At 43.7% G+C, this 15,476-nt stretch overlaps 1 protein-coding gene across 2 annotated transcripts; it reads right to left on the bottom strand.

Annotated features, from left to right (window-relative positions):
- Nucleotides 1-5,001: 5,001 nt before the first annotated feature.
- On the bottom strand, nucleotides 5,002-13,882 carry RBBP7 (RB binding protein 7, chromatin remodeling factor). 2 transcript variants are annotated; one of them, XR_014617031.1, is made up of 12 exons: nucleotides 13,774-13,882; nucleotides 13,361-13,505; nucleotides 11,451-11,593; nucleotides 10,822-10,995; nucleotides 10,401-10,516; nucleotides 9,688-9,848; nucleotides 8,677-8,803; nucleotides 8,510-8,587; nucleotides 7,889-7,965; nucleotides 6,905-6,978; nucleotides 6,292-6,402; nucleotides 5,002-5,486 (listed from the first exon to the last, which is right to left on the bottom strand). XR_014617031.1 is itself a non-coding variant. In XM_084226913.1 (12 exons), the coding sequence occupies exons 1-12, from the start codon at nucleotides 13,787-13,789 to the stop codon at nucleotides 5,418-5,420; spliced, it is 1,275 nt and encodes a 424-aa protein (XP_084083039.1). In that variant the 5' UTR covers nucleotides 13,790-13,882; the 3' UTR covers nucleotides 5,002-5,417. The 2 variants fall into 2 exon arrangements, 1 of the variants encoding a protein (XP_084083039.1); XM_084226913.1 differs by having other exon boundaries at nucleotides 6,921-6,978.
- Between the last annotated feature and the right edge of the window lie 1,594 nt (nucleotides 13,883-15,476).

The raw sequence follows: 15,476 nt of genomic DNA, 5'->3' as shown, positions 1-15,476 counted from the left end.
TGCTGACTCTGGCACCCATCGAGCCTGAACTTTTAAAGTAATTTAAGAATACTGTGGTGCCTGAAGACTTTATTTTAATTTCCTTTAAAACTGTTTGTTATGTTTTAGCTTTGGGGTTGCATATTGGTTTGGATTTCTTGTTCAAACAGGGATCTGGGCTGTACTTGTCTCGTGGACTGGGACACTTGAAGCAGGCCTTTGTGTAATTCCAGACTATGCCAAGAACACTGCTCCTACAGCTCTACTTCAAGAAAGTAACCTCTTAGAGCCTTAACAAATTTATATATCTCATGATATTTCAAGCTGAGAAAATGAATTTAAGTCACTCATTTTTAAAATGTGTCTGAATATGGCCATGTGACAAATAGTCCATATTGATGTAGTTCACTATCACTTCTACCAGATTTATGTCCTGGTGTGAAGCATCAAAATAACTACCTCAGTTCTGCCAAGTCCACAATGATACTGGTATCTAATCCATGTTATTTGTTGGAGTTGTTTGGTTGGTTTCTACCCTTTATGCCTGTATTCATATAAAACCATTTGATCTTGGTCATGCTGCCTGTTTTATAAATCCTTTTCATCAAAGCTTTTGCTGGCTTTGTGCATCTGCTGTTTCCTGCTGGGTGGTTACTGACTCTTTTCCTAACCCTTTTCTCCAGAAGATGGATTTTATGCACTGTTGATGTTTTAAAAGAGTGATCCATTGCCTTTTAAAGAGGAAGAATAGTTGAACTCTCAAAGCATTCTGTTATCCATGTTTGATTCTGCTTGAACTGGGGGAAGCTTTGGGTTTGAAATTCACAAGACAAAAGCTGATGTTGAAAGAATTATGAATAATGTACCCCACCAAACATCTCAGTGGCCATAAAGCAACAGGTTAAACTGGGTGTTTGACTTAAATACCTGTTCCCTGTAGAGAGTTTACACAGCTTTCTTCAGCTGTTCCAGTGCTGAAGAGGCATCACATACACATGGAAGACAATAAAGTATAGTATGGATAATGGCATAAACTGTGTGGCTACATAGCAAAAATTACCTGTTAAGGCTCTCAAGGGTCTTGCATTTTACAATAAAAGCAAATACAGTTCTTCCTACACAGTAAAGGAAAAACCCAAACTTGCTTTTTGCCACTGAAGCAAAATGCAGGAATGTTACACACACTCTTGGGTTTGTTGCTGTATAGGTATCAGTCTTCCAAAATATTTTACTATCAGTTACACTTAATGCCTTGCAGCTCTTCACAAATGCTTCTGTCAAGTTTATCTTCAGAGGAGTTGTTGATGCAAACCATCCCATTCTTAGGGAAGAGTGGGAGCAAACATTTGTGATGCACAATAGTAGTGGCCTTTGGCTTTATTAGCAATAAAAGCCCACTCTGCCACAGTGCTGCTGCTCTCCAGAAGTACTGGTTGTGGTCTGACAAGAGCCTGGCTGAAGATTTGTATCATTCAACTTCCAGAAAACATGTCTGTTGAAATAAAACAGCTGGATTAAAATACTGCTTATAGTTCCACTGTCATTCATGCTGAATTCATGTTTCACATGCATTCATGCTTCCTCAATACAAAGAGGTGTAGGCTGAGAACCTTGGAGAGAAAAAATACTGGGAAATTACCTCAAATACATAGGTGTTGAGAATGAGGAAGTCACTCTAAACTGGTAGTTTTTAACTTTAGATTACCTTCTATAGTATTTGTTATACCGAGTCTTCTGGGAACAGCCAATACAAAAAAGGTAAGTCTCAAAACCATACACAGTTCCCTTGAAAAGACAGACCAATGGATGGAAAGCCTGATGGTGCTTCCTTTCCCCAACACATCTGCAGGAATAACACATTGAACTATGTATACTCCATAAGTACACCTAAAGAAGCTCTTATCTAATGCAATAAATATCTTGCTGGAGCCATTGTTCAGGTTGACTGCTTTATTACTTTTTTTTAAAACTTCTACTTCTGTTATATTTGCTACTACCAAACAGCAGTGCATAAGCAGTTACCTAGTTCCTGTGGGAGGCAACAGCTTTTAAAATCAAAATCTTGCAGCATTCAGCTAAAGGCTTCAATATGATGATCTTCCAATGTTTCACAAACAGGCTGCTCGAGCATTAAAAAATATTTTTTAAAAACTGCTTGCAAATTAAAAACCATATCGGTCCCAGCACTGCATTCTCTGTAACAAAATCCTTCTGGCTAATAACATGTAGACTTTCCTAACTCAATACTGGCTGCAGGACTGGGCTCAGAGTTGCCTAAAAAAATAGGTGTGAGATTGCTGCTAGTGAAGGAAGCTGTGTGAACACAGGTTTGGAGAAAGACAATCCAGACTTGGGGAAAAGAAAGCAATGCAGAGGTTGGATTTACTGCTGCCCTTTGAAATGCAGGTATAGTTAATGAAATTATATTCTCATTTTGTTCCCTTGTTAATTATCCCATCTTTTCAGCTGTAAGAGAGTAGGTACTAACTGCTTCTCTAGTCCCCAGGTGGCTGCTCCTTTGTGCTCTAGAGGGAAGGAGGGCTTTGTGGGACATCCAGGGTACCACCAGTCAGTGATCCCTACAGATCCAGATCTGAGCTCTTAGGGAGCTTTTTCTCTACTCTTTCAGTAGAGAAAATCAAGAACAGTGGCAAAGAGGGACTTTTCACAAGTGAAGGGAGTGATAATGGGTAATGAGTTTAAACTCTAAAAGTAGATTTAGATTATATATTAAGGGAGAAATTCTTTACTGTGAGGGCAGTGAGGTACTGGAACAGGTTGCCCAGAGAAGCTGTGGATGCTTTATCTTGAAGCCCCATCTGTGGAAGTGCTCAAGGACAGCTTGGATGGGGCTTGGAGCAACCTGGTCTAGTGGAAGGTGTCCCTGCCCATGGCAAGGGGCTTGGCAAACCAAACCCATATTTAGAGAATGCATTAATTTCCATTTCCTGTGCATGGCATTTTAGCGTTTGTACACCCAGAACACCAGCAGGACCAGAGCACAGTCAGCAAAGCAGTGGCCAAGGAGTCCTTTGGCAGGTTTGACCTTTCACGCTGTTTAGCACATCCTGTCCACTTGTCACCTGCCTGCTGAACTCTAACAGCATGTCAGCCTTCCAGAGGAATATTCAAGCTTTTTTGCACCTGCCTGCATCACTTTAATAGGAACCATTATTGAAAAAGGTGTGGAGAGACAAGTCCATGCATGGTGACCAAGTGACTACAATGCAGTGGGGTGCCCTGGTAGCAGCAGGCAGGGAATTGAGAAAAAGTAGCATAAGAAAAGTAAGAGCAGTATAGGTACTACACTCCACTTTCCCTCTCCCATTCAGTTAGTGAGGCAGTAAAAAGACTAGTGAACCACCCCAACCATATTTCACACACAAAGCTGGAATCACCAATTCTAGGGATGAGCTGTGCTCTACAAGGTAGTGCCAAGCAGCCAGGAGGTCTCCTTGAAGTGAGCACTGAAGAGGACCAGCAGCAAGGAGGGGGGTCATGTCACACAGCACAGCTCTTATCTGTCCCAAGAGAAGTCACTACCATGCTCTCGGGGAAGTATTTCTGTTTTTCCAGAAAGCTGAGCCACTGACATCTTCATTTCCTGCTTTTCAAGAGCTGTGTGTGTCAGAGTGATTGCCAAAAGAATGTAGGGCCTGACCATAAACCACCTCTGAGTTCAGTGTTTAATGCTTATCATGTGCTGTCACTTGAGCTTCCCCAGCAGGGTGGGGGAGAGAACAGGAAGAAAATCTCCTGGGTACAGCTGGAGGAGTTTCAGAAGTGGGTGAGGGAGAACAAAACCACTTGTCCCCTCCCTGACACAGGTCACTGCCCTGCCACCATCCCAGCAATGGCCACCAGGAAAGGCCCTCTTCAACTTCCTCCACCCATTTTATTGCCAAGCATGGCCTAAAGTAAGGAATATCCCTTTGGCCAGTGGGGCCAGCTGTCCCAGCTGTGTCTCCTCCCCAGCCCATGCCCCTTCCCCCCGGTGTGCAAGCACTGCCCAGCAAGCACCAAAGCAAAGCTGCCTTACCAGCAGCATTCCAGCCATAAATCCAAACCACAGTCCCAGCACCCCATCACTGCTCAGATGGACAAGCACTCCATCCCAGGCAGAGCCAGCACAGGCAGCTTCAGAGACACAGCTTGAGCCCAGCTGTCTGCTAACTTCTTATAGTTCCAGTGGAGAGGAGAGCAAGGTATCACCTTGTCAGTATTAGCCACCACTATATTTTTTTTTCATCTTGAGCAGAAAGATCAGAATAGTCAGCAATTAATTTAATTAAGGTCTTTAGTAGCTAAGAGCTATAAACTCCATCTAGACTTGTCTGACTGCTCCCAACATAATCCGTCACCTGTCTGTAGATCCATGATAAATATGAAGAAATTCTTGAGCTTTTCAGTCAATCCAAGGTTTAGAAGCAAACTGCGTGTTTGACTATTATTTGTTCAGACACTGATGTATTTTAGACAACTACCCAATTACCTCACTTAAAAAAATGCAAGAGGAAGGCTCTAACCAAACACAAGTGACACCAATTCACTGAGAGGGCACTGGCACCTTGGCACTTAAGAAAATACAGGACAGCACTTTTACCACCACCCAAAAAAGCCCCCACAACACACCAACACAAACAGACAAAATCCAACCACTAATCACCCAAACACAAAGAAGTTACTTGAGTCTGTTCAAGATTTGTACTTGAACTTGACAGATCTACTGGCTCTCCCCCTGGATTCCCTAAACCTCCTCCTATACCCATGCCCTTTGTGAAGAAGTCAAGTTATGTGTTCCAGTGTATTTTTGCATGAGGACAACGATAATCTTCCCAGATTTTTAACTGTGGGCTAAGTTATAAACTAAAAAATACATAATTTTATCACCAGGCAGCAATTAAATTCTATTCTATCATTGAATGCAAGAAGGCATTCAACTTATGCCAGTGGACATTAAACACACCAAACACTTTTTTTAATAGATTTTATTTATGCAAATCCAATCCAAAAGTGGTGTGTAAAAGTGAAAAGCTCTTTTTACATATTAATACAAAACCGTTTTTTTTATACAGTTTCTATGTGTGAAGAGTGAGGATTTGACCATTTTATTTACAGGAACACACAAATTTTATTTAAAAATATAGACATAGGTATTAAGTCATTCTTATTTTCTCTAAAGCTAACTGCTGTACACTATACAACAGCTCAAAGTGCCCACAGAACCAAGGGTATCCCATGACAACCTGATTATACAAGCATTTTGCTTAATCCAATTAGGAATATTCTTGTTTTGATGCAATGCTTCTGCCCAGTGATTGTGGTTTTTTTTTGTTTGGTATTTGGTTTTGCACGCTTTTTCCAGGGCTTTATTTTATGTATACAGTAGACAAATTATATTACTATGTCATTCCCAGTAGTTCCTTAAAGAAGAAAAGTTACATTCCTTGAGCTTCCAGTTCAGCTGCTGTAATATCTGGTTCTTCATCACTGTAAATGTTTTCTGCCTGAAGACACAAAACATTACAAGTGATACACATAATTGTTTTTAAACAATCTTCTACACTTCATATAGAAAAAAACCCTCAATAACACCAAGGTGGCACAACCATCATCCCCTTCTTGAAGGGATTTTCTCCCTGCCCTTTCTTAAAGGGCTGCCATATTTAGAAATGTGTACACAGTGGCTACATTTTGGCAGCTGCCTTCTTGCACTCCTCCATTCCAAGAGCAAAAGCAGTAGCCACTTAACCACTAGCCCTGTAATGAACATTTCATTTGGAATTATTTCAACCACACTCTAAACACAAAAAACAAGAGCAGGTACTAAAAAAAGAAGCCTGACCAGTGACACACATTTTAGTCTGTTAACAGTTTTTTAACTCAGTTTATTCCCAAATTACTTTATTCCACATTTTTAAGATAGCTAATCAATTTCCTGTAATGTAAAGTAATATGAACTAACTGGGGATTTAAAAGGTATCCTGCTTTACAGGCAACATTTGGGGGTGGCAAGAGTAATTCTTGGCTAATACTGGATATAAGTTTGCAACTGCTTTGTTAAGAATAAATCTTAATGTTAATTAGTACCTAGAACTTGGAATCAAGAATTAACTAGCAGTTGATTTGATTCAAGTTGTTTTAGTCTCAGTTTTCTTTAAAAGTCTTACACTTTTTGATGAGATCAAGAAGTATATGGCACAGACAACTTTCAGTCCTTGAAGGCACAAGCTGCCCCAAGAAGAACAAGCCTTTTCAGTTTCATTTATACAACAAGCTTAAGAGTAACTCAAGAGCCGTTGTGACACTCACCATCTGCCATATCTGCATTATGTTGTCCTCTGATACAGAACAGATTACCCAAGGCTCATTAGGATTCCAACTGAAGTCTGAAATTTTGGCAGTGTGTCCTCCATGAATAAACTGTTAAAAAAAACCCACAAGATTCAGTAAGCCATTTCAACTCTAGATAAATCTGTTTAAACACAGGACTCTTTTTATTTATTTATTATGCTAAAGACTACCCAAAGAAAAACCTGCTACTAGAGATTCACAACAGACATAAGGAAGGTGTGTGTTCAAGTGCTTCCATTTGCTGCTTATGGACACAGATGCAGTTGCTGAAACAGCATTTGAGATAACAGTTCCTATTATTACAGCAACAACTGACGTCCTCAAAACGCTCTTTCTTCACACAGGGCTGGGCTGTGAAATCCAGCCATATTTCATTCTGATTATCTCTAAGAGCACTTACAGAGTCACACAAGACATGGGGAAACCTTCAGAACTGAAGAGAGGAAGCCTACAGCAAATTAAAGCAATGGACTGGAAACCAGGAAGGTGAGAAGATTTATGAACAGCGGCAGTTTTAGCAGCACAGTGACAAGACATCCCACTGCCACACAGCATGTCATCACACTGAAACCTGAACAAAAGGGTACCAGCAGCTCAGGAGGCCCATCTTCTGCATCCTCTGCAGACTGCTCTTCTCCAATTTTACTGCAAGAAAGTAGTTTATACTTTTTATTAAAATGACAGTTGCATTCTCTGTCAGCTTAACTTAACAGTTCCTGGCCTTTGTTTCCCATATTTGCAATTTGTGTTTCTCACTGTGCAATATCTACAAGCACCCAACATAAAACATCAACTGTCTGGCACTGTCATTACTGAAATGGAATCTTAACTTGGGAAATACATGGAGGCAAAAATCACTTACTGATGTGATGCCCAAAGATTTTTAGCCTTTTTCATATTTGTAGCTTTGTAGATTTTTAATATATAGTTGTATGATTTTTAATACTTTTCCTGCACCCACATTTTAGAATAATTAGCTAAACCTTTCTAACACTTTATAATTCCTGAAATTCTGTTTAGTCTTATTCTTAAAAACAGAATTTCTGACAAGGACATTTTGTTTTCCACCAGAAGCTGAGAGACATAACAAGAAATAGGGCAAAGAAACTCTTGGACCAACTCCAAAGGAGCAGACACAAGGGTGTTTTACTGGGCCAATTGATCTCCTGTTGGATGTACCTGCTAGATAAACTAATTAATTAACCTTTTAAAAATTGCAGAAATCCTCTGTCACACATATAGCCATATTTGTGCACCTGAAAGCTTTCATTAAAGAACTGCTCTTTATCCTACCACTTTAACACTGTTGCAAGTTTTGTTTTTTGAATCTAGGCAACAAGTGGACAACAGAAAACAACGCTATTAGCAAGAAACCCTGATGGAGAAGTAACTTTAGATGTACTGTGCTGTTTCTATTTATACCCAGAAGACCAGACCTGAGGTAGGCAAGGAAAGCTAGAGAACAGCACAAATCAAACCTGCCAAATAATGCAGGCCTGCAGCCTTTTTTTAATAATCTGTTCACATATCCTACCAGAAAGGAATTGTTCCTCACCTTAGATCCCACACATTCAGGCGACGATCGGTACCACTTGAAGCAAGAATGGTTTCATTATGAGGAGACCAGTAAACCTATTGAAAGGAAACAACTTCAGGGAGCAGTTACTGATTTCTAAAGCATATCCTGAATAACCAGCACCCTGGCCACTAATTTTTAACTATACTCTGTAAATCAGTTTCTTCCAGCACAGAGGATAGCCAACAGCTCAAACAAACTCCTTTAGTCTTTAAGATTTCTCATACTGAATAGACAACATTATTTCATGAAATCTGTCTAAAAATCCCTGTCACTTGCACTTAAGGGAAAGTTCACAAAATTAGGTTTGAATCCAAGTCCTCCCTAGAGCACATTATTTTAGAGAAACCTTCTACTTGTACTTAAGGTACTTGTGATACCCAGTATCTTTTTAGCAGTAAGTTGTTGATTACTTGCTTCAAAGTCAAGTGGGGAAGAGCAGAAATAAACTCCATGGTACTGTTTGTAATTGTCAAACTCAAAATCGTGAATTTTGATTCACCAGATTTCTTTGTGTTGCAAGAACACAAATCTACATGTTCTTGTCCAAGTCAGTACTCTTCTTGGGTTTTTTCTACAGGTTGTAAGTAGTTTACCCACCTGAAAAATCTCATCCTTATGAGACTCAAAAGAATGGAGTTTCAGCTTTAAGTTTCGAAGATCCCACAGAGCCACCGTCTGGGAGACACAAGCAACAAGAAATTGGTTTTACTATAAAGGCTTTCATCTGCACTGCTCAGGAATGTAAAGTATACACAAGTGAAAACCTTGTCAGCAGAGCCAGTTGCCAGAATGAACTCGCTGTAAGGATTGAAGGACAGACAGTTGACCTCGGCTGTGTGAGCATCTACTGAGTGACTCGGCTTGGACGTGGCATTAGATCTTGTATCCCAACTGTGGCAGTGAAGGGTTCAGGGCAGGGAGGAAGGAGGGAAAGCAAACACACTTAAGTTTTTATAGGAAGTTCTTTTTCACGACAGCTTTTATTACTAAACTCAACTCTAAAGCTACAGCATTCATTCCAAAACCCTCGATATGTTGTGTCTGTTGTACATGAACAGCTTGCACCATGAAGCTGACATACACATTAGTTACATCTTCTTTTCAAGTGATGTGAACACACTAAATGGCATGTAGATTTCAGTGAATCTGCATCATCACTGTAGCTGATTGCCATAAAGAGCTATACGAAATCACTCCAAAATTCAGACCTTTTATAATCCAAGTGCTGTAGACTAGGTCCAGTGGCAGTGGAAGTGTTTTGGCTTTACCTTTTTTCTTTTATATATTCTCTGTATTCTTTACACATACATTTGTAGCCTATTGTATTAGTGGTTAGTTTTCCATGTGCTTTCCCTAGGCAGAAAGACAAAACATATTCCAAGGGCCCCTATCCTATCTTGGTTCTCCCTGGCTACCAAGGTTGAAAACAGCTCATGGAGACACATCTTCATAAACAAAGTACAGCCAGTACCAAGGCGGGGTGCTCCAGAGAAGGGGTTTGACCGGGGGTGAGTAATTGCATCAGCACTTGTCCCCCTAATTGGAGCTTTTTTAGTAAACTAGCATAATTGACAAACTTATAAAACTGTATGCACCCCCATGGGGGGTGAGCTTTTGTGGACATTCTTCCATAATTTTCTCAGAGGCCTCCAATAAAGATCCACTTTTATATTATCTCCCACACTAATATAATCTCAAAGGTGTGTTTAGTTCAATTTCTAGGTTGAAAAAAGGCATCAGCAGGGCAGACCTTACCCAAAAATCTCCTAACTTACATCATAAGCTTCTGATCATCCGCCACAGATCCAAAGAGAGACTCATGGAGCAGGTGCCATGCCACGTCTTCCACTACTGCAGAGTGCCCAGTAAAGATGGCTTTTGCATCAACAATCTTGCCCTCTTTGGGTCCAGCATTTACATCCCATAAACACACCGTCTGTAAATAAGCCACATTCTATTGAAATGCTGACTCTGATTTGTATCATCTTTCAAATAAATAATCAGTCACACTCTACATATAAAGAGACAACACTCCTGAAGCAGTTCTTTGCTTTTGAACACTTATTATGCCATAAATGAGAGCTAAGTTATCAATCAGCTTTCTGCAAGTTCAAGGCCCAAGGATTATTTAGAAGGTCACAAAAGCAATTTACACTTTTAAAGTTCACAAAGAAATTTATAAGGTATTAGTTATTGATCTTGAGAGTCTTACTAATTTATGGTCTTGACCTAATCCAGTTTAAAGGTTTTTTTTCCCAGCAGACAACTATAAAAACAGTCTGTTCTTACATCAAGAACTTTAAAAAGAACTTGTGGTTGATGACAGCCTTAAACCAAGTGACAGCCTTTAGAAATGTAATTACAATATGTGAGAGCTTCCCCACATAGCAATAAACAGCTGCACTAGAACAGATTTTCTCCAATTTTCTACTACAGCATAAATTAGGAGTTGGGCTCTTTTTACAGGGGAAAAGATGCATTTTTTTACATGATCATCTGATGCACTGAGAAGATGTCCACTCAGATTTGAGTTCCATGATAAACCATAGCCTTCCTTCTGGTGTCCTCTTAATCTAAGTTCAGGATTACACTCTCCACTTGGATCTGAAAGATAGAAAATTCCTTTCATTTAGCAGATCCTTGTACATCGATTCATAGAAGCATCAGTATCACCAAAGAACTTTGTTTCTGTTGCAATAATTATATTTCATATATGAACCTCTTCAGAGAGTGCTGTTTCTACCAAGATTCTTTTTATGAAAGTGAGCATAACCAGGAAGTTAAAGTCACTGAAGATATGGGCATTCCCCTTTGGGTCCCAGAGCCCAGCAACTCTCTCCAGTCACAAACACAAGTTTACCCCTCTATAACAAGAGGCATTTTGCTAAGCTCCAAGGAGTCTGACCCACCTGGTTTTGAAGGATGTTTCGTGTAGTCAAACACCAGCACATCAGCAGAGGGTGTTTTTGTCGCAACGATGCAGGGATTCTGCGGCATGTAACGGGCACGGTTCACCTCACCCTCATGGTTAATTTTAATCTCCATCTCAATTTTGCCAGTCACAGATCCAAAGCCACCAAGTTCTACAGTTGTCAGAAAAATGTTAGTTTATCCCATCCATTATTTTAGACTACTGAAACAGCATTTCACAGCATCTTCCCTACTCCAAGAAACAGTGGTAGCACCTTATTAAACCCAAGCAAAGACTAGGAAAGACTCACACCATGTAACACAATAGCATTAACATTTCTGATATTTAGAATCCTCTTTCAGAGCTTCAGTTTTTATTTGAGGTAGATGTGTACCAGTTTTCACCACAACTGAGAGCTGGCAGACATTCTAGTAGGGATTGCATATGAATATTAACTAAGCTCTTCTGAAACAAGAAGTTTCTTCTTTTTAGTTGTCTAGAATCAGTGTGGATTGGTAGGTTTTTGTCCACTTTTGTATTTAATAGAAAGTTAGAACATCATTATCAGAACAACTGAAAGCAGTAATGATACTGCTCAAACAGAACCTAAGAATGCTGCATACCCACCTCCTTTCTCACTGTCAGACTTCAAAGAATCAAACTGAGAATTGTTGGGAATCTGGACTCTGGCAACAACCAGGTGGTTCTGTTCATCAGACGTGTGTGTTCCCAAAATCAACCAGTGCAGAGTATAATCCTTTCCTTCTGGCCTGTTTAGAATAATAAATGTTGGAAAATTATGTGCTCAGTTCCAGAAGTTCTGTAGCTTGCATCAATAACCCTGAAGGCGCAAACCTCTTCAGGGAGCCAGAAAAGAGACACTCCCTAAGAGATCCTCCCCTTTGGTGCAAAGCCTGTGTAATAAAGCAAACCAGACTCTGCCATGAGCCAACCAAAGACACAACCAGCAAGGCTCAAGGCAGTAAACATTGCCACCATGGCTTGAAAGGAGTAGTTGCACAGTAGTTAAAGGAGACACCAATACCTACTTTGGTCTAATTTCCCTAGAGTCTCACAGTATTGATTTAAAAAACAATCAATACTCATTTCCATAAAGCATAAATCCCGAGGCGACAAGTGGCAACATATTTTTGTTACTTCTCTTAGGAGCTTTTACCAGTTATCTGAACTAGAATCAAATTTCTCTTCTGGTGGTTGAATGCAACATTTAGTTAAAAGTGAACAGCTGGACTGATGGTGCCATTCATCTCTGAAAGGACAAATTTGAGCAGTAAAAGCCAAGCAACCTCTGCATTCTTGAATGCAACAAACTAATTGTGTTTCCTGAATCCAAGCAATCCAGAACCATTTGGGTAATCATAAACTACCACAGGTATTACTACACCACTTCCAAATGCAGAGGGGGGAAAAAATACAAAGCCAGACAAGAAACACAATGCACATGCACTTACTTGCATCAGGAACAGGTGTCCCATCATGTCAGATGCCATACAAAGAGGCAGTCCTTGCCTTAAATGGCTTACATATTTTGACACTGGATAATTGGACATACCAGGTTTTAAACTGAATATTAAGTCAATCTGCAAAATACGAGGCAAGCAGAAGTGTTCCTCATAAGGGCTCCACACCCTCAAATCCCCACTGCATTTTCTCCATGCCATGACTATTTAGCTCACATCTCTCAACATCATCCCCAAACATTCTGGTACACCAAATGAAGTGATCACCTAACCAACATGTAAAACATCCCATATGTAAAGTGGAACTTCACAGAAGAAAGAGACCATCCTCTGATAACTGCAAGAAGCTTACACACAAGGTATTTTAAAATCTACCTAAAATCCACATTACAGCAGTTCTTGTCCACTATCTCAGTGGAGCCTTGAGTCATTACTGCAACAATCTAAGTTCTGTAGTAGTTGGCACATGAACAGATTCTATCCCCATCTTCATGATTCTTTAAGAAATTAAACTGAATCTACAATTTTTTCAGGAAGATGTGGAAGAATGGGAAATTTAAACACATGAATTCAACAATGAACCAGGGACAAAACCAGAATGCAAAGAACCAGTTTTAGAATATTCTCTTAAGTAAGTCCAGGTTTAAAAGATATCAAGCTTATACTATACTATAGATACTATAGCTTGGATGGAAAAATATATACAGTGGACATGAGAAAATAGTTATTTAAGAATGAGCTAATTTAGTAGATAGATTTCTCGATCAGAATTAACTATAGATGAGCCCTAGATCTCTTATAGAAGCAAACTGAGAAAGATTTCTGTGTTCAAACCTCATAACACTTTCTGCTAGGCTAATCTAGACATCGGTGAAGTATCAACTTGTGACCTTCTTCCTGTAAGCAAAATAAAGAGCTATAAGATAACAAAGAGAAGTCTAACCCAAGGCTCGTCTCACATGGTTTTTATCCTCAAGGTACTCAGCACACACGGTTAATAGGAAAGGAGCCAAGAGCCTCTCCGGCACCTTCCCGTCCTGTCTTCCCGTCCCTCACCTGCTGACATCAGGCAGCCACTGCACCGTGAGGCTGGGCCACTCCAGGGCCTGTGTCATCACCAGGTCATACAAGAAGGGGGTGTTTTTCTTCCAGATCTTGTACTCCTCGCTGATGACACGCTCCTCCACCGTGTCCTCCAGCACTGCAGGAAGGGAAGGGATGAACCGAGGGTGGAGGGGGTGAATGGGGCCGCAGCCCCGGGCGGGGCTCTACCGGGGCGGGGACGGGACAGGAGCGGGGGTCCCGCAGGACCTCGCGGGCGGCCGGCAGGACGAGAACTGCAGCCGGCCATCCCCGCTCCCACCTCCCGCGGAGGAATTCCGGAGCTCCCCAGCCCCGCTCCGCCATCCCCGGGCACACGCACCCCCACACCCCACCGCCCGGCCGGGGAGAGGGAGAGGGATTCCTACCGTCCTTGCTCGCCATGTCGGGCGAGACGCGCCGGGTGGGAGCGGAGGGGGGCAGGGAGAAACGGGGAGGGAGGGCGGGAGGGAGCGCGCACAGGAGCTCCGGGAAAGGCGGGCGGGAGGGAGAAGAGGCGAGGGTGCGCAGGGGGGAAGGGCGCCGGGGGGAGAAGCCCCGGCTCTGAAAGGGCTACCGTGCTAGGGCAGGGCAGGGCGGAGCGGGCGGGAAGGGGCCGGGAGAAGGAGGAGGTCGGGGGAAGGCGGAGGAGGGGCCGGAGCAAGGCGGAGGCCGGGGAGGGGCCGGGGGAAGGCGGAGGAGGGGCCGGGCCGGGGGAAGGCGGGGGCCGGGCCGGGGGAAGGCGGAGGCCGGGCCTGGGGAAGGCGGAGGCCGGGCCGGGGAAGGCGGAGGAGGGGCCGGGGGACGGCGGAGGCCGGGCCGGGGAAGGCGGAGGAGGGGCCGGGGGACGGCGAGGGCCGGGCCGGGGGAAGGTGGAGGAGGGGCCGGGGGAAGGCGGAGGAGGGGCCGGGCCGGGAGAGGGCGGGGGCCGGGCCGGGCCGGGGGAAGGCGGAGGAGGGGCCGGGGCAAGGCGGAGGAGGGGCCGGGCCGTGGGAAGGCGGAGGCCGGGCCGGGGGAAGGCGGAGGAGGGGCCGGGGGAAGGCGGAGGAGGGGCTGGGGGAAGGCGAGGGCCGGGCCGGGGGAAGGCGGAGGCCGGGGGAAGGCGAAGGAGGGGCCGGGCCGGGGGAAGGCGGGGGCCGGGCCCGGGGAAGGCGGAGGAGGGGCCGGGGGACGGCGAGGGCCGGGCCGGGGGAAGGTGGAGGAGGGGCCGGGCCGGGAGAGGGTGGGGGCCGGGCCGGGCCGGGGGAAGGCGGAGGAGGGGCCTGGGCAAGGCGGAGGAGGGGCTGGGGGAAGGCGGGGGCCGGGCAGGGCCGGGGGAAGGCGGGGGCCGGGCCGGGGGAAGGCGGAGGAGGGGCCGGGAGAAGGCGGGGGCCGGGCAGGGCCGGGGGAAGGCGGGGGCCGGGCCGGGGGAAGGCGGTTTCGCTGCGGCCGCGAGGTGGGGCTGTAGGTAAAGCAGCGCCACCGAGGACGCCTCTATTTTGTCAGTCTTACCTAATGAGCTTAAATCGCACTACAAACGTGGATATTGATCTCCTTTCGCAACTAGAAATGATAGAATTATTGAATCGTAGACTGGTTTGGGTGGAAAAGGACCTTAAAAATCAGCTAATTCTAACTATCCTGTTGGACAGGGATGCCCTCCACTGGACCAGGTAAATAAATCTGTAAGTAAAAATGGTTACAGTGGCCACAGCTGAATAGTTACTGGTTTTTCAGCAATGGTGCTGAATATTGCTTAATTTTCTAGAATAAATGTATGTTTTAACCATTTTTAGTTGCAGTTTTGGCATGGAAGGCACTGAACTGCGTTACTGAACTGTCATACAGGATCAGTCAGCGTTACCAGAGTTTTAAATTCTATCGCTCCCTAATGGGGTCAGTGGTGGTGTCTCATACCCTGGCAAATGGCATGGCTTTGTTGAAGCAGCCATGTACAAATCAAACATACAGCCTTACCACCATCCAAATTAAACAGACAGCCTTACCACCATGCCTGCCCAGCTTTGTTGAGCTCTCCTTTCAGCTATCAGCGGACAAAAGATTGTTTTGAGGCCAGCTGAATGGAGCTCTGAGCAACCTGGTCTAGCGGAAG

The sequence above is a fragment of the Fringilla coelebs genome (genome assembly GCF_963513975.1).
Source record: "Fringilla coelebs genome assembly, chromosome: 2".
Taxonomy (NCBI): domain Eukaryota; kingdom Metazoa; phylum Chordata; class Aves; order Passeriformes; family Fringillidae; genus Fringilla; species Fringilla coelebs.
Note: the sequence above shows the minus strand (reverse complement) of the source record. Positions and strands in the feature narration are given on the sequence as shown.

Excerpts from the sequence above, each read along its gene's own strand:
- RBBP7 (XM_084226913.1), bottom strand. Across the intron at positions 10,517-10,821 it reads GAAACATCCTTCAAAACCAG|ATCCAAGTGGAGAGTGTAAT; the intron begins GTGGGTCAGACT and ends TCTATCTTTCAG. Across the intron at positions 6,403-6,920 it reads ATGGGCCTCCTGAGCTGCTG|TTTATTCATGGAGGACACAC; the intron begins GTACCCTTTTGT and ends TTTTTTTAACAG.